The sequence below is a fragment of the Eleutherodactylus coqui genome, chromosome 3, assembly GCF_035609145.1.
Source record: "Eleutherodactylus coqui strain aEleCoq1 chromosome 3, aEleCoq1.hap1, whole genome shotgun sequence".
NCBI lineage: Eukaryota > Metazoa > Chordata > Amphibia > Anura > Eleutherodactylidae > Eleutherodactylus > Eleutherodactylus coqui.
The window spans coordinates 91,873,433-91,897,240 of NC_089839.1; the positions used below are offsets into that span (position 1 = coordinate 91,873,433).

General features: G+C 41.0%; 1 protein-coding gene across 1 annotated transcript in view; it reads right to left on the bottom strand.

Annotated features, from left to right (window-relative positions):
* CRIM1 (cysteine rich transmembrane BMP regulator 1) overlaps positions 1-23,808 on the bottom strand; it is a 650,425-nt gene that overhangs the window by 231,955 nt on the left and 394,662 nt on the right. The window contains exons 6-7 of the mRNA XM_066595879.1: positions 12,821-13,003; positions 491-688 (exon numbers count right to left, since the gene is read on the bottom strand). Of these exons, the coding sequence (XP_066451976.1) occupies positions 491-688; positions 12,821-13,003 (381 nt within the window). The remainder of the gene's footprint in view (positions 1-490; positions 689-12,820; positions 13,004-23,808) is intronic.

The window sequence follows — 23,808 nt, forward strand, 5'->3', positions numbered from 1 at the left end:
GCAAGTGGGGATAACTTACCCCAAGATGAGAATACCCCAGTAAGAAGAGGGGAAAGCTGTAAAACTAAAATGAAATGTTTGCTCTCCATGCTTTAAAGCCATTGCACATTATACAAAGTACACATATTTAACATTGCTATGCACAGAAGAATCAGAAGAATCTACCTTAACAGAACCTAAAAAGAGAAGGAAAATCGCATTTCTTTTGCCTGTTTCTGACCAATGTTCCCAAAATAAAACCAATAAAGTTAAATTAGCTCCAAATTGCAATAATATAAAAGCCCCGTGTGCCCCCTACCAAGACATGTGCAGCACTCCAACGGGTGAATATTTGCAGTAGGCATGCAGACCCAACACTTCCCTAGTCATAAAAGGGTTAAAGAAAAGGTAAGAAGATAAGTATTGTATTTGATGGGAAACACTGTGCAGTTATCAAGGGTATTTAAAAATATCCTAACTATTAAAAACCATCGAATGCATGGGTCTGTACCTTCACACACTGGGCAGCATTCTCCAGGCACTTTGACTGGTTTCAGACAGCTCTGACCGCATGCCGTAGCAACACAATGTGGCTCTCCATTGATGCATTGGCAGAACGTGCAGTCATCTTCCCTCCAGCGGTCACCATGACTTCTTATCTGTCCATTAGCGTAGCAACCAGCAGGATCATGGACTGGGTACACAGGATCTGCAGGGAAAACAAACAGCGCTTGTATGAGATTGATAAGCTTAAAAGTGGCAAGTCTACTGTTAGCTATAAAGAAAACAAACATTAAAGATCTTCCAGGCCCCTTTTGTGTATTCTTCATGATAGGCGATGTCAGTTTTTTTTAAGTCACTCACTTGTACCATGAGCTATCGCCTCTAGAAGTTCCTTAGCTACTGCGTATATCAAGTCTTCTGTTACTAGTCAGTGATTGATACAGATAATGATTTTGCTTCATAGCAATGTCCCTATGATAATGCTGCAGGGAATGGAATGAGATAATGATACAACAGCATTATGAGAAATATTTTGCTAATTAATAAAAGAGTTTACTTTAGACGATCTGTTATTATAAACTTTTCACCTACAGACCAGTGCAATACAGTGTTCTGCCTGTAGTCCAAAGGATGTGATGCTGCAAAGTTAAAATAATCAGACTGCCATCAAGTAGCCCTCACCCAAGTAGCATATGGAAAATGGTACAACCCAGATCCAGAATAATCTCTCATCTGCAGCCTGGATGTACCATATACCATCTATTAGGTGATAACATGCTGATAGGTGGGAGTCCAACCAATGGAATTGCCTCCGCTCCACTCACTTCAATGGAAGCGCTGGAGATAGCCAAGTTCAATCGCTCAGCTGTTATATATAGGCATTGGAAAGAAACAGTCATCACCTTTGAGCCCCGTAGGCTGCATGGTGGGGCTCAAAAGTGAGGAAAAGGAGAGTCAGGGAAGCTGTGTTTCATACTCATTAGGCATCCCTCGTCCGCGGATGTGTCCCCACAATCTTGGCACGCTAGCAACTTGACACTGTGCACACATCTCCCATTCATCTCCATTGGAGGTGAGTGCACAGAAAGGGTCAAGAGTCAAGCAAGCAATAAAAATGTTTTATTTATCTTAGACATTTATGCAGCACATACTTATTCTGCAGTGCTGTATATCACTTAATTGGGCTTCACAGTCTACATCCACCTACTAATATGTTTTTGGATTGCGATGGGAAATCAGAGGAAACCAATGCAAGCACGGGAAGAACTTCCGAACTCCATGTAGAGGTTATCATTGGTGGGATTTGAAGCCAGGACCCCAGCACTTCAAGGCAACAGTGCTAACCCACTGAGCCAATGTGCTGCCCAAGTGTGTTGTGCACATACTGTATTTCAGAATCCTTGGCTTGGGTGAATTTGTTTGAAAAGGAGTATCAATTCTATATTAATTACACAGTGATGAAGTCAGACATTCATTGGGTGCACATTAGCATTCACTCCTATAGAAGAGAGCCGCAGTACCATTCCAGACCACTGCACAGTGTACAGAGCTGTTCTACTTCAGGCACACTGTGACCCTTTTACATCAATGATGCGTGGGGGTGTCGGGTCCGCGCTGATCTGATTATTATATTATTAGAAAACTCCTTTAATATCCTTAGCAAGGAGAAACAACTATACACAAAATTTCCAATTTACAAGCTTTGATGAACTTACAGAGACCCTGTTTTGTCAGTCTCTTATTGGCACTATTCAGTATATGGTATAGTAGAACTCAATTTCAATTCAATTATCTGCCCAACTAATTCTATCCTCTACTATCATTAACCTTAATGAAGACGTACAGGAACATCTTCATTTCACAAGTTTTGATTGTATGAATGGAAGATTGCTGTCAATAATAATTTATGCGTGTCCTTGCTGCACTGATGAATTGTGAAAAAAAGTCAGTCTGCTGATTTGTAGATGTTTAATTGTAAAACAAACATGTACAGACGGAGAACAGGAGTTTTATTTTACCATTTTACAAGGTTTCTGTCTATAGGTCTTTTCAACTACGCATTTCTTTTCAAGAGAATCAGTCACTATGAAAAAAACCCGTAACAACTATAATTATAATGTGTGATAGCAGAGAAGACACAGAATCCGATGATGTCATTATTAACCGTGAACATACTTTCACTCTCTTGCAATCAGTCCCTGCTGTGAACTGTCAGACCAACTTCACATGGGCAAAATCCGCTGTGGAATTGCAGCGGTAATTACACAGCATTTACAATACAAGCCCCGTGGGGGGGCAATTAATAAACCCCATTCACATGGTGCAGATATTTTCAATGACAAAAACCACTGCGGATAAAAATGCTGCAAATTCTTATTCTGCCGTGTGTCTATTAATGCTGTGAAATTGCGCTGCGGAATTCAACCCTTGATGTACAACGGTTGAGTATCGCAGCTGTTCTGCAAGTAAGAATGCAGCCGAATCTGCACCATTTAGCTGTGGATTTGGCCACCATTGAATTCTTGCGGAATGCCGGCAGCAATTCTACGATGTGAGAAGGTGGTCTAATGCATTCATATAATGGTAGAGTTGACAGGGACCTCCGGGGTCATCATTTCCAACCCCCTGCTCAGTGCAGGGTCATCAGGTCCAATCCTGCCCTCAATGCAGGATTCACTAAATCATCCCAGTCCAGACTACTTACCACTTGTAGGCTTATGGCAAGGGAGTGAAAGTGAGTTCAGAGATGAACAATTACATCCATTGAATTTGTGTCTCCTCAGCTAGACATACATTGCAGTCGTTATGGGGAGTTTTACATGGTGACAGATTCCATTTAAATATCCCTATCAATGAACTGTGTGTGTTCAATTTCCCTACAACGCTACTCCGGGGATAATGAAACATTACATATAAATACCTTCAACTTTAAGAAGATTTTGCAGTTTTCCAAACTGCTTGAGTATGGGGGGGCTTTTTCATTCATTCTAGTCCTCCTCGCCGTAAACTTCTTGTGTACCAAGGAATGAGATCTCTCAAGCCTTAGCTTCCTAGACTGTGATTGCCATATCTTGCACGGACAAACGCTAATAAACATAACACAGCGATTGGAATAAATGGCGCTGTGCCTATTTGGTTGGCACATTCTGATAATTAATTTTAGGCATATAATTTGCAATCTGGCCATAAATAAATTGCCATCAGTGCCCAGTTCTCTTTTTCGGCCCACTGACCTCTGGGAACAAGGACACGACTATGGGGAAGCACAGCAGCACGGGTGATTATTTCATTGCATGTTAGCAATTCATTTTCCTATAAAAAAAAAAATTCTGGAAAAAGATCCCTGCATCCTTTAGAGCAACAACATAAAGAAATGAAAGGATCGTGGGGTCTAATAAAAGGTTGGCTCTCTTCCATGCAGCTCCTCCAGACAAAGTTTCTAAGGTTGCATTTACCTGAGTTATTTACATGCACGATTTCTAGATTGCATGGGAAAATAATCCATTTCTTCAGTGGGGTGATATATGATTTTTTGCTAGCAGCGATAGTGCCAGATAGGAAAATCACAGCATCACCTAATTTTGGGCAATTCTGTTTAAGAATTGTCCATTATTTCCTATAAGTGTGTGTTTCCTATAAGTGTTCAGAAGTCTCTAGCAAAAACAACTATGGGGCAGAGAACCAAAAAAGTTAGTATGTATACTAAGTGGGGTATGGGAGTTTAGATTTACCGGTACTTCAGAAAAAAAAGTACTAAATGCTGCCACCAGGCGAATATATGTTTATGACCTACAAACATATAGAGAACGTTGTGTTATGTTAGTTAAGAGGTGTGACAACTCCCCCCCCCAAAAAATCCCATAAAATAAAAATGTAAACTCAAAAAAAAAATTACATGTCACTGTATCTCCAAAACAAGAGCTTATTGGCTCCTTTTTATGGTGATTTTTGAATTCAGCAGATGAAAATACATAAGAATACGCCAATTTTGAGCCCGAAACAAAATCACTGACTGACTGACTCGCCACTATTCTCTAACTTCCCGTTGTCGTACAAATATGAAATTTGGCACAACCATTCTTTAAGTCCTGAATAGGAAAAGTAAAGGGGTCACAACTCAATTATTCAACACTAAGAGCAAAAGTATTGGCACCCCTGTGTAACGTACTTAATCTAATTCTCCAACTTACCAATTTCGTACAAACATGAAATTTGGCACGACCATTCTTTAGGTCCTAAATAGGATAAGTAAGGTCCTAAGTAGGAAAAGTAAAGGGATCACAACTGGATCATTTAATGCTAATGGCAAAAGTAAGTGTACCCCTATGTAATGTAACTTCCCGTTGTTGTACAATTTGGCTCAAGCATTCTTTAGGTCCTAAATAAAGAGAATGGGAGACTGTAAAGTACATAAGGAAGCGGCATCGGCTGCAGAGATGAAGCAGGCTAAGAAAGGGCTACAGCCTCCAGTCGTGGGTTAAATTTGAATAAAAGGGGTGTTACCTTTAAGGGTTAAAAGTAAGGAGAATGTGAGGGGTGGCACATTCTGCAGAGGGACATCGGTACATGTGGCCTGAGAAGAATCTAATGCTCCTCTATGTGTATATATATTTTATTCCTCGGTTCCTCTCAAGTAACCTTGACTTCATAAACACCTGCATCAAATTAACTCGGGCGAGGCCGAGTATATCTGCTAGTCACGGTATAAAACTCCTTCATTTATAAAGAGCCATGTGGTGAAAGATTAAATACCATTAAATATATCTAATATGGGCTCTACCTTCCCATAAAAAATACATTTTCACTCTTATTGAGATATTAGATAATGTAATTACCATACAAGAGAACTGCTCCGCAGATGGCTAATCCGAGCGTCTGGGATGGCGTCTAGTTGTATCTGTGTTGGCTGTGACTTTGGAGTGAACTTGCTCTGAGAGGATTAGGGTCTCTATAGTGGCAGCTGGTAACCATTCTGTATTTTCTAATGGGTTTCTGAAGATTGCTCTAAGACTTGTTTATCATTAACTGTGTCTAGGTGACTGAACTTAGCCAAAGAAACACAAGGTAGCATCCTACAGATACCTGGTAATCATCTCGTTATTGGCCCGAATTGTTATGCTAAGCATAGAAAAAAACTACCCAGCAAGGTTCGAGGTGAAATGCAAGTTCCATCCTGCGTTTAATGACCCTTCCTAGGGCTGTTACTTTTCTGCCTGAATGGATGAATGGATCAGTAAGCGACACCAGGTCCATCAGATGCTGGAAGCAGATGTCTCGGGCAGATGTGCAGTATCTCCGGCTTTATGGGGGAAGTGAGCAGTGATGTTATCAGGCAGCGATGCACATTGAAGACAGACATTTGAGGTGATTGAGTAATGGAGATAATGCCATTTCCCTTGATATTGAACACTTGTGCCAAATGCTGCACAGTTTGGAGTGACAGAATAGCCATAAAATGGAAAATAAAAATGTAACTTGGACATACACATGTATATACTGCAGAGCTTTATTGTCACCTCGCTGAGGTTCTCTCTTTTTCAATCATTTCTTCTTTGCTACTTGCTTGTTTTAGAAGATGCAGTTTTTGTGAATGTTCTGCAGACTTCGCACTATAGAATATATTGCTTAAAGGGGATTTCAGCTTCAGCAGTTTAAGATTATACATTGTACATAAAACTTTACAATATACTTTTTGCATCAGTTCATGTCAGTTTTCACTATCTATGCTTCGTTATTAGGTTCCAGGGGTTAAAAATCTATCCACGTGATATGACGGAGATATCAATACTTAGAGAGCTGCTTAGCAGCCCCATTTAGAGAGCTGCTTAGCAGCCCCATTTAGAGAGATGCATTGCAGTAACATTTAGAGAGATGCATTGCAGTAACATTTAGAGAGATGCATTGCAGTAACATTTAGAGAGATGCATTGCCGCAACATTCAGAGAGATGCTTTGCCGCAACATTCAGAGAGATGCTTTGCGGCAGTATTCAGAGAGATGCTTTGCGGCAGTATTCAGAGAGATGCTTTGCGGCAGTATTCAGAGAGATGCTTTGCGGCAGTATTCAGAGAGATGCTTTGCGGCAGTATTCAGAGAGATGCTTTGCGGCAGTATTCAGAGAGATGCTTTGCGGCAGTATTCAGAGAGATGCTTTGCGGCAGTATTCAGAGAGATGCTTTGCGGCAGTATTCAGAGAGATGCTTTGCGGCAGTATTCAGAGAGATGCTTTGCGGCAGTATTCAGAGAGATGCTTTGCGGCAGTATTCAGAGAGATGCTTTGCGGCAGTATTCAGAGAGATGCTTTGCGGCAGTATTCAGAGAGATGCTTTGCGGCAGTATTCAGAGAGATGCTTTGCGGCAGTATTCAGAGAGATGCTTTGCGGCAGTATTCAGAGAGATGCTTTGCGGCAGTATTCAGAGAGATGCTTTGCGGCAGTATTCAGAGAGATGCTTTGCGGCAGTATTCAGAGAGATGCTTTGCGGCAGTATTCAGAGAGATGCTTTGCGGCAGTATTCAGAGAGATGCTTTGCGGCAGTATTCAGAGAGATGCTTTGCGGCAGTATTCAGAGAGATGCTTTGCGGCAGTATTCAGAGAGATGCTTTGCGGCAGTATTCAGAGAGATGCTTTGCGGCAGTATTCAGAGAGATGCTTTGCGGCAGTATTCAGAGAGATGCTTTGCGGCAGTATTCAGAGAGATGCTTTGCGGCAGTATTCAGAGAGATGCTTTGCGGCAGTATTCAGAGAGATGCTTTGCGGCAGTATTCAGAGAGATGCTTTGCGGCAGTATTCAGAGAGATGCTTTGCGGCAGTATTCAGAGAGATGCTTTGCGGCAGTATTCAGAGAGATGCTTTGCGGCAGTATTCAGAGAGATGCTTTGCGGCAGTATTCAGAGAGATGCTTTGCGGCAGTATTCAGAGAGATGCTTTGCGGCAGTATTCAGAGAGATGCTTTGCGGCAGTATTCAGAGAGATGCTTTGCGGCAGTATTCAGAGAGATGCTTTGCGGCAGTATTCAGAGAGATGCTTTGCGGCAGTATTCAGAGAGATGCTTTGCGGCAGTATTCAGAGAGATGCTTTGCGGCAGTATTCAGAGAGATGCTTTGCGGCAGTATTCAGAGGGATGCTTTGCGGCAGTATTCAGAGAGATGCTTTGCGGCAGTATTCAGAGAGATGCTTTGCGGCAGTATTCAGAGAGATGCTTTGCGGCAGTATTCAGAGAGATGCTTTGCGGCAGTATTCAGAGAGATGCTTTGCGGCAGTATTCAGAGAGATGCTTTGCGGCAGTTTCAGAGAGATGCTTTGCGGCAGTTTCAGAGAGATGCTTTGCGGCAGTTTCAGAGAGATGCTTTGCGGCAGTTTCAGAGAGATGCTTTGCGGCAGTATTCAGAGAGATGCTTTGCGGCAGTATTCAGAGAGATGCTTTGCGGCAGTATTCAGAGAGATGCTTTGCGGCAGTATTCAGAGAGATGCTTTGCGGCAGTATTCAGAGAGATGCTTTGCGGCAGTATTCAGAGAGATGCTTTGCGGCAGTATTCAGAGAGATGCTTTGCGGCAGTATTCAGAGAGATGCTTTGCGGCAGTATTCAGAGAGATGCTTTGCGGCAGTATTCAGAGAGATGCTTTGCGGCAGTATTCAGAGAGATGCTTTGCGGCAGTATTCAGAGAGATGCTTTGCGGCAGTATTCAGAGAGATGCTTTGCGGCAGTATTCAGAGAGATGCTTTGCGGCAGTATTCAGAGAGATGCTTTGCGGCAGTATTCAGAGAGATGCTTTGCGGCAGTATTCAGAGAGATGCTTTGCGGCAGTATTCAGAGAGATGCTTTGCGGCAGTATTCAGAGAGATGCTTTGCAGCAGTATTTAGAAATATGCTCGATAGCAATATTTAAAGAGATGCTTTACAGCAATATTTAGAGAGATGCTTTACAGCAATATTTAGAGAGATGCTTTACAGCAATATTTAGAGAGATGCTTTACAGCAATATTTAGAGAGATGCTTTACAGCAATATTTAGAGAGATGCTTTACAGCAATATTTAGAGAGATGCTTTACAGCAATATTTAGAGAGATGCTTTACAACAGTCTCATAGGCCATTCACACAATGCATAGGAGCTAATCCATCGACTTCTATGGGATATTTTGCTAGGCATGCCCTGTGACCTGTGTAGAAGTCATTGTGCAGGGAGGAGAGGAGGTGAACTATGTGCCATCACTTACTGTGAATAAATCCTGTGTTATCCATACACAGGTGCTACCTTTCATTGCAATCCCACCTGTGATGGTAATGCGATGGCTACTGAAAAGTTTTCTCTACAGAATAGAAAGTGTCAGCCTAGTAAAAAGCTTATTGGTCAGTGTGAAAACTGAAGGATTTTAGGGTTGTTCGTTTTTTTTTTTATGTCACAGTCTATTTTAATCACCAAAAGTTGGTAAAAATATGTTTAATATAAAAACCTGAATTATAAAATGACGAAACATTCTCATTAACAGCATAGCGCTCTATGGATGTTCCGTTTGGCAGTAGCAACATGTGTGCAGGCGCAGAACTGATTATAGTTACACTATGCTAAAGTTATGTCTTTTAAAAAGTTGCAAACTTGTGTCGATCACATGACCATGGCAGTACATCAAGTTCCGATTGACAGCTGAGCTTTAAAACCATGAAGAATTTAACAGAAAGTATATTAGAAAATTGAACACATTTTTGGTACACGAAGATCATTTATGTGCTGTAACTGGAATACCTCTTTAAATCACTGCTCAAATTAACGACTTTACTAATCACAGTACGTGATCACAACTTGCTATATACTCGCATATACTATTTTTATTAAATAGGTGATATTAAATACTCTTATAAAAAAAAGTTATTAAAGCGGATAAACCATAAATTTCTGTTTAGCCGATACGGTATCACTTTTATAAAGCCTCATTCAGATGACTGAGTGTGAGTTGCACCAGAGATTCTTGGGTGCAACTTGCATCACACAACGCATGGGCACTCTATCTGTGTGCGTCCGATGTGCAGAAGAGTGGACATAGCATGAGCTGAAAAGAACATGTTGCAATTTCTCTTTATACGGACCATCGGAGTATTTAACATCACATAGACTTTTTTGAACAACAGTGTACCACTTTTTCTGCATAGAGTATGGGATTGGACTGCAGAATAAAAGGTAAGTCAACCCAGCAGGTTTGCTGCGGAAATCCCTGTAGCTGTTCTATAGATCTTAATGGGGTTTGTAAAAATCCAATTTATGCAATTGATTGTTAATTGTGGAAATTTCTGCCACAAATCCGCCCCACGAGAATACCAAAGGCCGGATTCACATGGCCAAGTGTGATACCGGGCCGAGAACATCTGATTTAATTTGAAAACGCCTTGATTTACTTCCGTGAAATTGGGATCCTCAGTCGTGTGTGTTCCACATGCTTCAGAAGATCGCAAGTGTTTCCCATACATTTCGATGGACAACACCCCATCACACTCACATGCACATCACACAGCATGAGTGCCATGCAAGGTCTTTAAAGAGCTCATTGAAAATAACGGCAAGGCGTTCCAAGGGGAATGCCAGAAGATAGAAAACACTGCGATAAGTCGATTCAAAAGAATGCAGTTCATATTCGGGGGAGTTTTGTGCGTCTCGCAACACACAAAACTCGTGTGAGACTCTGGCTCGTGTGAATGTGGCCTCATTAGAATCGACTAATTGTTAATTGTAGACATTTTGCTGCAGATTTGTAATAAAATCTTTTTGGTGCTGCAGGAAAAAGGTCTGTGACGTATATTGAAAATGCCGCACCCCTCACGATAGACGTGTCGAATACTACTGGTAGGCACAAGACTTCCGCCAGCTATGTGGCTGCAACCACTCCACATTTGTAAGTTATCCCTTTGTGGCGCAGTATGTGGTATTATTGCTGGACCAGATGTTACATCGTAGTTAAATCAGTTTTAAAGCATCTCATTCACACAGTGTACTGTAATACCAGTCCAGATTGCATTAGAAAGCCAGTAAAAGATTTTTTTAAAATAATATTAAACATTACTAGTGATTATATATTCCACTTTGTTGACTTTTTGCCACCTGTCACTTTGGTCAACGTTTTATGGCAGCTGTAAATCATTTGAGGCAGTTACACTGTTGATAATGGAGATGACCTATCTCAGATGTGAGCGGCGTCAATCCCTATCTAGACTCCGGTGATTGTGGCATGTTTAATGCCATCCATGCCTGCGACGCCCCTGGACACGACTGCCATAAGTGGGACAGACAAGTAGTTTGTTTTACCTAGGCTGCATTCCCATGGCCATTTGTGCAATCAACGTAATCAACATCACGTGATTTGAGGCTTTCAGTTAAGGGTGATTTTACATGGAACAGTATTGTTCAAAAAATTTGAGCGAAAGTGAATGATAATCATTCAATCTAAACGCGAACCAATGACCGGTAATTCCTTGCTTTTCGCTCATCGTTCATTTTATGCAGCATAAAAACCATCGTTGGCTCGCTCACTTGTCGTTCGGTTTAATCAGCGCTCATTGAGTCCCTCTCAGTCACTTATACAGCAAATGTGGAAGACTGAAGGATTCTCGTTAGAACGAGCCAACGATGCATCTGCCTGTATAAACAGCCTGAACAAGCGAACTCTGACATCACTTGCTCGTTCGCTTGTTCAAATCATAAATCGGCTCATCTAAAAGGACTCTAAGTTGGCAACAAAATCTAATAATATTTAACTCCCTGAGGAAGCTGCACATGAAAATCCCATTGGGGAGCCTCAGTGTAGCTGTGGATTTCTAAACGTGTGAATGGCTATATTCTTCATATGAATAAGGGCAGGAATGATTTCCAGGCAATTAAGTTTGATTCAGATGAACTTTGTTTGTGTAGTTAGATTGGATAGTATTTGGGCAGAAATGTCCGTCTACAACCATTTTATCACATTTGGACTTCCTGTACAGTTACCATAATCTAGATATCAATTATAGGGGATTGCACCTCAGTCATAGGATTACATTTAGCAATTTATCTGTCTCTATGTAAGGCTGCTTTCACACGACGTTAGAAGTTATGCATAGCAAGTTACACAAATTTCGCACGAATATGAACCCAATTCTTTTGAATAGGGTCATATGCATTAACGATTTTTTTCCCGCATCACGGTGCGGCAATTCCTATCTTTGAGTGTTCCATTGGAACGTCTCACCCATCGTTTTTAATGTGGCCGTAAAACACACTGCATGGCATGCGATGCAAGGTTTCCCATTGAAAACAATGGGAAACACTTGTCGATCCTCCAGCGCGGTTAAAAGATACGCCGAGGATTGCAACTGTACTGTAGTGATTGGGGGTGTTTTTGACACAAACGCCTCGTATCCGTGGTATCTTTCACATTAGTGCGCACGATACTTGGCTAAGATATATGGTCAGATTTTGCGCTTGCTGGTGTGAAACTAGCCTTAAAAGAGTTTCACATCTGCATCGTAACTTCCGTACGGAGATTCTGTCACAGATCTGACTCAAAGTATTAGAAGAAAAGGCCAGGCAGCTGGGTGGAAAGTGGATGGACCCCATTATAGTCAATGGGGTCCCTCGGGCGCTATTCAGCGCCTTCAAGAGATGGAACCATTCTGCTGCAGGGATTCCCCTTTTTTGCACCCCGAAAGGAGTGAATTGTTATCTCTTATACAGGGGCGTATCTAAAGGCTCATGGGCCCAGGTGCAAAAATTTATCTTGGGGCCCCCCAACTTCTCTTAACCCTTTATGTATTTATGGATTGTTATGGATATTGTTATCCAGGAGATAAATTGATGTTACAAATTGTTGCTGTATTTAAGTGACAAACTGAGTACCTTCACCACCAATTCTTTCAAGTCTCTTTGTAGAATGATCATTTGTAATTTTTTTTATTGCTTTTCTAATAAAATCTAGAGCATTACTGAAACTGAGTGATGCATGGCTACATTTTGTGGTGGGAAAGATAGACAAATATATTGTAATGTCACAGTCCCTCTGTAACGCCCTTTTTAAGCAGTTATGCAGGCAGCGGCTACCGGGATACACCGGGGTCGGAGCAGAAGCACTACTCCGACCCGTGTCCTGGCCAATGCTTGTAATTGCAAGCTCGGCTCTCATAACTACAGTGAATGCCACTAGTGACAGTTTTCAGGGAATAAGGAAAAATTTGCCCCTGTGAAACTGTATTTTTAAAAATTTGTAGATCTGTAGCAAGTAGTAGCTGTGCAATGTCTAGGTGGTTCCCGAGTTGTATCTCAATGTTCACCACTCCTGAAGCTGAATGCATAGCAATGCTGATAAATGACATTACCTTCACAAACTGGGCAGCACTCTCCCTCCGGCACGTAGTAGCGGTCACAGTGCAGCTCTCCACACTGAGCCGAGAAGCAGATGGAAACACCTCCTTGACACCGACAGAAGCGGCATGCGTCCATACGAAACATGTCTCCGTCGTAATACTCCACGTTATTAAATATACACGCAGGCTTCGTCTCTAAAGAACAAGAGGAAGAAAATATGTGTTTAGCTAGTGATATTTACTAAATATACTTTAGACTTTGTATTTGGTAACATAGTAAAAGAATCTATTTGACAACTAGAAATTCAATCATTTACAAAAGTTCAGGTTTTTGGACTTTTGGGGAAAATGAAGCTGAAAATCTACAGTTTGGTTTGCTAAATATCTGAATTTAAAAAAAATAAATAAAATCATTGGGGCAGAAGAATGAAAATTAAATTAAAAAACTTTTTCACTGATTAGGACCCTAAAACATAACTTTATTAATAATTATTAGATAAAATACATACGGGCCAAAATAAACACATAAGAGAAATAACCCTCAATCTAATCATACAGCCCATAGATTGCTGTGAAAGACCTTACTCTAGGGTTAAGTAGACAGACATGTACAAACACATGCGGTGCCTACCAAAACAAAGCCAAATTTCACCTCTTGCCTGATAGTAAGATAGAGAAAGACAAAAAGAATAAAGATTTAAAGTAAGACAGTATACCCTAAGTAAATAACTGGTCTGTGTCTCTGCAGTCCCACTGGTATTATATCCAAAGATAATGACACAAAGAAACCAGACATTCAATGCAAAGTCTGATATCATCAAGGACAACAGAAGTTTAATCAAGACCTTTTATTCCTCTACCCTAGAGTATAGACTGCTACAATGTCAAGGTGGTTCTCTACTCTAGGGTATAGACCACTACGGTGACTCGGTGGTTTATTAGCTTTCTTAGCAGGTTTAAGTGCAGGTTTCAAATTTAGATTATAGGTAGTACAATCTAGTTCAGAAAGCAGGGTTTTAAATACAGGTTCTCAGTTCAAGTTCTAGAACCTAGATTCAGATTCTGAATTCTAGATGCATGTTCTAGATTCTAGGTTGATGAGTCCAGACTCTAGGTTCAAGTTCTAAGCTCAAATTTTAAGTCCTAGACTCAAGTTCTTAGTTCTAGATTAAGGTTCTAAGTTCGGTTCTAGAATCTAAATTCTTGACGGTGATCACTGGATTCCAGATGAAGGTTCTAGACTCTAGATCCATGATGGCGAACCTATGACACGCGTGTCAGCACTGACACGCATGGCCATAGTCGCTTACACGCAGCCGCTGTCGGCCGTTCACCCAGTTGGTGAATACTAGCAGGGGCCGTGGCTCCCCTGTTAGTATTCACTAACCAGCGCAACTACCGGTAGCAGCGCTGATCCCGGTGCACACTGTGATGTCAGTGTGCAGCCGGGATCCTCCTCCCCCCATCCCCCGACGTCTCTTACCACTTGGTTTCGCGAGAGTGTCCGGGGAGGGGGAGTCCGGCAGCACACTCATGTCACAGTGTGCGCCGGAGATCATCTCTGCTAGCGGCGCGGAGGCACAGAGCTTCCAGGACGTGGATGGGGTGAGTACGTGGGTCTCGGGGTCCGCTATCGCTGCTGGGGGGTTCCGCTGTCGCTGCTGGGGGCTGCTGTGGGGGGGGGAGCGCTGTCCCTGCTGGGGTGGCCACTGTGCGGGGCGCTGTCGCTGCTAAGGGGGCCACTGTGCGGGGCGCTGTCGCTGCTAAGGGGGGGGCGCTGTCGCTGCTGGGGGGCCACGGTAGCTGCTGGGGGCTATTCATTACTGAGATAAGTGTGGGGGAGGGTGGTAGAGGTGAGGGCCTGTGCTATGGGTGTTTTAGGTTTACTAAATACAGTTATATAATACAATTCTACTTTTTTGTTATTTAAACTATAAATATCGCGAATTTATGGATTTCTTCTCGAAGTGAAACACCACCCGAGTTATGCTCGATTTTTTGGCGAATTTTGGCACACCGAGCTCAAAAGGTTGCCCATCACTGCTCTAGATCTTGGTTCTAAGCTCACATTCTAAGTTCTAGATTCACATTCCAGGGTCTAGATTACTGTTCGATTCAAGGTCTAGGTTGTAGACTAAAATTCTAGATTCACGGTTCTAGGTGCATTTCTGAATTCTAGATTCAAGTTATAGGTTCAACGTGTTTCTATTGATCTAATAACTCCTCGGGAACCCTATAAACCGATAACTGGTCAAGCAAGCAGCTTTCTAAAAGTACTAGAATAATAGGTACTAAAAAAATCTAAAAATCTAGAATATTGTAGAAACATATGAAGGTACTCAATAAAATCCAAACAGCCCCTATGTATGGAAGATATTACCCTAGCTAGATCTTCCTAACGTATCGCTGGAATAGCCTAGATTGAGCCTAAATAGGAAGATGCCGAACAAATGCATTCAGCATCTATTGTATGGGTGCAATATCCCTGGCTAGTTCTCCTGCAGGTCTAGTTCAATAGCTTAGGCTAGGTAGAGATTCTTTACCTGGATATAGTAGTAAATATTTGGATTGGAGTCAAGGAATTGGGTCCAGTGCTTTCCACCAGTGAGATACTATATTGCTCATCTTTACCATAATGTTAATTTCAGATGCAATCACATACCGTGAATACATAATGTGCTTTAGGCCGTATATAAACGGCTGATAGCGAGTCACACCCAAAATTTTTGCGTGGCTCACCCAGTTTGTATGATGAGCGCTTTGCAGGATACTGCACAATTGGATGTGTGTGTGACTCGCACGAAAAAAGGACATGCTGTGATCTTTCCATCTTGCAGCATTAATGCGACAGAAAAATCGCCCATTTAAATAGACCTGTTACAAACAAGGTGTTCTATTTTATTGTTCGTTGCAACTTGCGCGAGAATATCAGCCATGTAAATACGGCCTTATAGTGTGGCCACCACCCAGTTTTTTAACACCCTGTTGTATGCAGATGTACAGAAATATATTTTTCACAATTTCAGTGTCAAACCAAAATTATAAAAAAAAAACACAGCTTCCATTTTTTATGCAGGTTACTCTTTAGCAAAAAATAAAAAGTAATACCCTTCTTGTCCTAAGTCTTCAATAAAGCCAGTGTATGTCACTTGAGTTATTATACTATTTACCATGCTGTCCTCAAGCAAGCAACTCACAAGTGACACCTATTATACTTGACTAATACATATATGGGGGCAATCTATCTTATGACGGCCAGGCTGCAACGAAGTTAAAGTTGTGCTGAGAGGACGAAAAAAGTCTTTCCGATTTATCCGGAGTCCCAGCAGAACATCTATCATCATCTAAAAGGTGAAAAGCTTAAAATGGGCAGAATTTCACTAATTTCTGTTACCCGTGACACTTCAGCTCCTACACAGCAGTTCCATAAATTATACATGCAAGGGAATGTTACTGAAAAATGATCAAGCTCTGACAATAGAGCTCCTATAAACAGCACTCAACTTTATTACATAAAAGTGCTTAAGATGCGAGCGGTGTGCTGGCTGAGCCAGCGATGCCAAGGCTAGTCGAGCGATTTGGCTAATGCAAGGGTCTGTGAAGAGAGAAAATGATATTCAGACTGAATGAGTATACTGGTAGTCTGTATATGTCAGGGTACACTTTACTGCCTGCAAAGCTGAAGGATAACTTTTAGCCTTAGAATTGAATAGATACCCTTTTACAATGACAGGTCCCTATATAACAGATGGCCAAATCCAGTCCGGTCACACACATGGCATTTAATATTATAGCTGTTGCTCCTCAGAAACAAACTAAAGTTTTGTAGTTTTTGTTGCGCATCAACCAACAGAATTTTAACTTTTATTCAACATACTGAAATCGGTCATTTCAGGGAAAGCTTTTGGAGTGTTCAAGGAAACTGGGGTCTGAAGATCTGTCAGACCTTTCCATATTTCTTTTTACTTACATTTTATGGCCTGACTTTTAGAGCAGTGTTCTTTCTGACAGCAATGGAGTTCTTGCAGGATCGGGGCAGATGTATTGTATTTTTACAGTTTAACCAAGTTTTATGTTCTCTTCGGAGAGACAGCTTTAAAAAAAAAAAAAAAAGCTGCTATCACAAAGATCATTTTCGTCTACGCAGATCTGTGCTATAACTCAGCTGTGGTCAAGATAGCACATTCAATGTTCTGGCCGCTGATGGTCTATAGATTTTGTGGATAGAAACAAGCAGTATTCCTTTTGGTTTATCATTTTGTTTCTTCCTAATGTACCTCAAAAACAAGTTGATCGGCAATTCTACTTAAACATTTCCAAATCGAGTTATACGAAAACGATATCTCATGTCACAGTTCATACAATGTGCAGAATCTGAGCCATCATTGCTACAAAGTAACAGACTGCTCCCGACCAAACGTGTTTATTCACCATTGTTGTGGAGAGTGGCAATCAAGATTAATGACCGAGGACATTGGGCTGAAAAGTCAAAATCAATACACTCACATTCAAAAGATGGTTTGAGGAGGATTTGTGCATCTTCGCTTTATGACACAAGCTCGATCACCAACATGTCTAGGATTATTCACATGGCCTTACTGTATACTACTGAGTAAAAACACCTTTTAGGGAGCAAACCTGGTAAGTGGGGTTTATATATGCGTCAGAGCCTCCAACTGGAGGTTCCATCACAAATCGGGTTCAAACTACTGGAAGAAAAAGCGCTTTTTCTGCTGCGCCAAAGCTGAGCAGAAAGCGTACAGACCCCATAGTCAATGGCACTGTTCGGTTCCATGCTGTCGCAGGGATTCCCCTTTCCTGCTCCCCAAATGGAGCAGTAAAGCGGAACCACGAGTGCAAATGTGAAACCACCCTTATGAGTGCTATATGGGCATCCTAAATGGAGATATAGATATATCCTGTAACACTAACTGTTTACAACATAAGGTTGCTCAGCTTAAACTGTCTGTAATGTTTAATGCTTTTTTAAAGAACTTTAACATATTCACAATTTTTATTTATCCCTCACTAACCTCTTCAGAGCCATTAAGTGAGATCAATTGCAACTACACTAGTTATAGTTAACATGGTATTTTCCATCTCATACATTTACAGCCCCCTTTGGGCCCTACATCTCCTCAGATAGTGGGTGTACCCTGACTAAATGGTAATTGCAAAAGTTATGGAAAGAGCCGAGCAAGCCTTTTACAGAGCTCGTTGGTTTGTTCAATCGTCAGGTAGTGCAAACGTGCCAATGATCAGCCAAGGAATGAGTAAACGATTGTTCATTGCCTGATTGGCTCATTTACATAAACATGAAATGCTCACTAGTTGGCTGCACATCACCCCCTGTGAATGGAGAGATGTGCAGCCCACCAATGATAGCAGTATGGATAGTAGGAGCAATCATTTTCATGGTCATTCATCCACATACAGCAGATCATTTGTCAATGTAGGGGCTCTTTTACATGGACAGCTATCAGGATTAAGTGAGCGACGATCATCGAGATTGTAACTCATTTAATTGGCTCTTTACAGAAGTTGATACGGGACTCTGGACTGATTGGACTCTGATTTTTGGGGGAGTTTGCTTGCATCTTCCATTAAGATATAAGTAATGTTGAGCACTGATTTTATGGAGGATGAAACCTCTCCAATCCTGGCAATCAAATCCCAATTTCCCAGTGTTTGCTGTGCAGCCCAGAATTAATCTTCCAGGCAGCACAGCAGATGCTGTGAAATTAGCAGTGTGCTAATTACCAGAATGCACAGTGATCACATAAGGTGCCAGTGGCCAGGATCGGTGTGGCTTAGTCTTCAACAATAAAGTGAGTGCCCAGCACTACTCATACCTTGATGGGAAATCCAATGGTCTCTCGCCCCCCAAAAAATAAAAAAACAAACAAACCATTGAGAGTGCTTTTTTAAAATCATTTTCAGCAGTACCCCCCCGTGTTCAAACAGGAAGATGTGCTCCTGAGAACAATTATTTTATCTGCTGAACTAAAGCTGTGATTGGCTGACAAACATTTGTCAGCTAATGGAGTGCAGCTACCAAGAGACCAACAATAGAGCAAAACAGCATGAGTACAAACACTTGTGCCCAAACTGACCGCTTGTGTAGACAGGCCTTAGGATGTGTTTACATTGATTGATTATTGGGCATGAGCTTTTGTTTCCATGGTAATTGGCCTGTGTAAATGTGAAAAAAGATTAGACAACAAACAAGCGAATGTTAGTTTGTCGGCTAATCTGCTTGTTGGCCAGCAGTACATCTCAGTATGTGAATGGGGACATTAAAGCCAACCAATGACAGCTCTATAGGGACAACTGGTCATATCAAACGAGGTTCCCAGTTGTATACTATTGATCGTCTCAGAATAGGTCATCAATAGCAGATTGGTGAGGGTCTACTGCGCAGGATCCTCATCAATAAGATGATCTCTGGGCTGGTGTGTTCATACACGGAGCTGATTTCTACAGGAAGCGGACAGCTCCATTGCCTCAGGATAAGGCATCAATAGTACAACCCCAATTCTCAAAAAGTTGGGCCGCAGTGTAAAATGTAAATAACTGAAGAAAAAATGAATTCAATGATTTGGAAATCTCATATAACCATATTTTGTTCACAATAGATCATAGAACACATATCAGGGGGGAAAAGGGAGACATTTTTTTCATTGTAAAAAGTTAACTTATTTAGAAATTGATGGCAGCAACACATATCAAAAAGTTGGGACAGGGCCATGTCTATCATTGTGTAGCCTCCTCTCTTCTTTGTCCAAAAGTCTGTAAACTTCTGGGAAGTGAGGAAACCAATTGTTGGAGTTTTGGTAGAGGAATGTTGTCCCATTCTTGTCTGATGTAGGGCTCCAGATGCTCAATAGTCCTGAGCGGTCTTTGCTGGATTTTTCGTTTTAGAATGCGCCAAATGGTTTTTTTGGTGAAAGGTCTGGACTGCAGGCGGCCAGTTCAGCCCCCGGACTCTTCTTCTGTGAAGCCATGGTATTGTGATGGATGCAGTATGTGGTTAGCATTGTCTTGTTAAAATATGCAAGGCTTTTCCTCCTCCTCTGACCATCTTTGCTTCTCTGAGACTTTGCCTATCTAATATGCTATTTTTATATGAAGCCATGTTCATTTTTCAGTAGTACCACTTACTTTTATATCTTTTTGTTAATCCTGTCCCAGCTTTTTTGAGATGTGTTGCTGCCAGCAATTTCTAAAGAAGTTAATTTTTTGTTATGAAATGTAAAAATGTCTCACTTTTAATTCTGATCTGTGTCCTTTGTTGTACTGTATAAAATATGGCTATATCAAATTTGCAAATCATTCATTTTCTTTTTTATTTATATTTTACACAGCATCCCAACTTTTTTTGGAATTGCTATTGTACCATTGATGGCTTATCCCGAGGATAGACCATGGATAGTTTATAACTGTATAACCCCTCTAATGATTGTGTATCCCTATTAAGCTGATTTGTCATGTGTGAATGGCAATGAACAAATGCCAATCAGCATACTTTGTTGATCGGTGCTCATTACAGCTTACCGATATGCTCACTGTTGGTAAGCACTTGTTGCATGGGCAGATGGCCCGCCTGTGTGGGAAGGACTCTTATTTGTAACTCCAACAGACTATACGATCATATTTGTGGCACAGGTGGTAATAAGCGCAATCAACTTTTAATTATGGGCCTGACTCACTTGAGTATTTTGGTTCTGTGGATTGTGATAATAAATTCATTTCAGCTTATTTTTATAAACATAATATTACAGTTGTTTGCAAAGTCTAAAAAGTGAGTTCAATAAAGTTTGTATTTTCAATGCAGAACATAAAAGCCTTACATAACCAAAATCCTTAGAAGTTGCTTTTATGTTTAATCTTATGATGTTCTTTAAAGAAAGTCATACAAATAAAACAAAAAAGAACACAAAGGACACGTAAACACAAACAAGATTAAAGAGGAACAGTAAATCCATTATTATAAAATTGAACTTAATCAAGCACAGAACATGAAAAAACCTTCTGAACATCTACAGTGAAATAATGACCACAAGGCTCAAGCCCATCATCTAGGTATCTCGCAGCAAATACGGTAAGTGTAATTAAAAGCTAAATTTTAAAATAGCTGCATCACATTATGTCACCGGACATGTTTCTGCAAATTGCATAAACTCTATTCCCTTGTGAGATGTGAAATATGGCTTTAATCACATCTTGACGTGACATAGATGTTTATTACATATCACCGGGGAATGTATAGAGAATTCTCAGGGGCAGAGATAAACCGCTTCCATATACAGCTGATGCCAGCTGCTTTAGGCCATTTTCACACCTGCATTAGGGTCAGTTTACGGTTTCTGTCTCTCTACTCCATTTTTGGAGGAGGAAAACTGAAATAAAATGCAAAAAAACCAGATACTTTCTCCCCATTGATTTCAATGAAGTTAAAAAAAAAAAACGGGAAGGCTTCAGTTTGCTTCCATTTTTTTGGACATGAAAGTAGCGCAGTTCGCAGTGTTATATTTTCGTCAAGCCCGCCCCCCACTCCCCCTAGGAACTCTTTTCCATTGCTGTTTTCATTCCCTTTAAAATCTCATTTTTTTCCATTTTATTTCCGTTTCTCTCCTCCAAAATGGAGCAGAGGGATGGAAACCCTGAACTGACCCTAATGCAGGAATGACAGAAGCCTTACACAGCTGACAGCCACATGGAATGGAAATGATCAGTGATAAGTCTGGTCTGATCCTGACCATGTAAGCTTTTAGAGGTCACAGTCAATAGTGAGCTCCTCTTCATCTATTAGGTATGTTATGCGGGGGGGATATTATAATCAGGCCCGTCTGCACATGGACGTATTTGCACGCCTATTGCGCAGAAAAAATTGAACCTATAGATTGGAAGGAGTTCATTCACAAGCACATATTTTGCATGTACAATTGCATAGCTCAAAAAAACCCAGCATGATCTATTTTCCTGCACATTTCCGTAGGAAAAGAGCAATTCTGGCACTCATCAAAAAAATTGTCCATTTCAATGGGTGAGAGCATCGGTGCATATTTTTTCAAGAAGGCTTTAAAAAAAAAATCAGAACACAGGGAAAACAACTTTCATTTGATTACTATTTTATATCATGCTCTAAGATCATTCAAAATCTTCGATATACATGTGTGTGAATGATACAAGCAGCTCTTACTACAAAGTTTATTTCAATAAGTTTCTACTAGAGATTTAGTGTCTCGTTAACATTAAGTAAAAGTTTAGTCTGTATGAAATCCACAGGGACTATGCTTATGTTCGCAAATGTGGTAATTGACCCACTACTGTTACCAGGGTTAGATACAAGGGGGTACACAAAATAAACAGGAATCCTCTTGTGGTGGGTGGGGCGTTACTAGTACAGGTGTCTCTTGCTATGTGAATGTTTGCAGAACCCTTTTGAGGCAGTAGGCCAGCAAATGTTGTTGAAGGTTGTGTTCGGCACCATTGATTTTTAGTTTTCTAGAAGTTGTTCAGTTTTTCACTTGTTTTGTGATGGTTGATTCATACAAACAATGTGCAGCTGGCAAATTTTGATTTCTTTTCCAACACTTAGGTGACTGGTTCTTCCATCAGGATGACGCACCTGCCCACACAGCCATGAGTGTTAGTCAATTTTTGACAAAAACTGGCATGGCACCCGTGCTTCATCCTCCGTATTCACTCGACTTTGCTCAGTGCAACTTTTTTTTTCAGAGCGCTTTGAGCAGTTGAAAAGGAAACAAAGTTTCACAGCTGCACGTTGTTTGTATGAATCAGCCTTCACAAAACAGGGGGAAAACTGAACAACTTGTTGAAAACTAAGAATCAATGGAGCCCAAGGCAACCTGCTCCAACGTCAGCTGGCATACTGGCACAGAAGGGTTCCGCAGACATTCATCTAGCAACAGTAGCCTATGCTAGTAAAACCCACCTACCAGAAGAAGATTTCTGTTTCTTTTGGGTGTCCGCTCATATAGCAGTCAATGGCCAATAAAAATAACCTAACCATGCAGATTGCAATGGAGACAGAACACATCCGGATACTTGAACGCTCATCAGAAGTGTTTGGGTAAACTCTCGATAGGATTGCGTTACCAACTGCTGATACACAAGCTGAACATCAACAATAGCTACCGGTAGGGTGTGATGTACCGTTAACTTTAACGCCTTGAGTGCATCGTCAGCATTGGCGAACACAACCCAGTTCTAGTACAACTGACTAATGTACTGTATTCTTTTTAGGTGGTAGGTCATTTATTAGCTTTTAAAAAAAGCTAATAAGTGGCCTACCACCCCAATATATCAAAATCACCAGCAACACAAGACTCCATCTCTGTGAAAGTCACGATAGTAATGTATTATTAAGTTGCAGTGTGACCAGACATGTTTAGTTTAAGAGACTTTTAAAGGACTTTGCAGACTCGACTTCCAGGCCTGTATTTCAAACGCTGATCTCTTGTTAATATGAATAAGTGATGTTCACTAAAAGCAGAGCCAGCATAGATTTTATAGCATTATTATGCATAAAATGATTAGTATTACATTTTCCTCAGTATTTCTGCACAGACTTAAATCTTACTTAATGAGAATAGAAACCCATCATTTCATTATGAAACCTTTCCAAGTAGCTATGCATCATATTATATCACAAATGGAAGCATGTGTTTGAGACTTGCACAGATAACATTTATTTTACATTAATGCTATTTATCTTATTGTCGTCCTCCAGCTTATTTCATTGTAAGGAAATATCACAATATTAACTTCAATATTAACATTTCAGAACGTTGTGTCTCAGTAATCATCTTGCTAATTTTAAATTAAATTTTATTTCAGCTCCCTGAGAGCTTATTCAGACAACCGTATATAGGCCGCGTATTCACGCTGGCCGATATACGGCGTCTCTCTCTGCAGGGGGAGGAGGCTGGAAGAGCCAGGAGCAGTGCTCTGAGCTCCCGCCCCCTCTCAGCCTC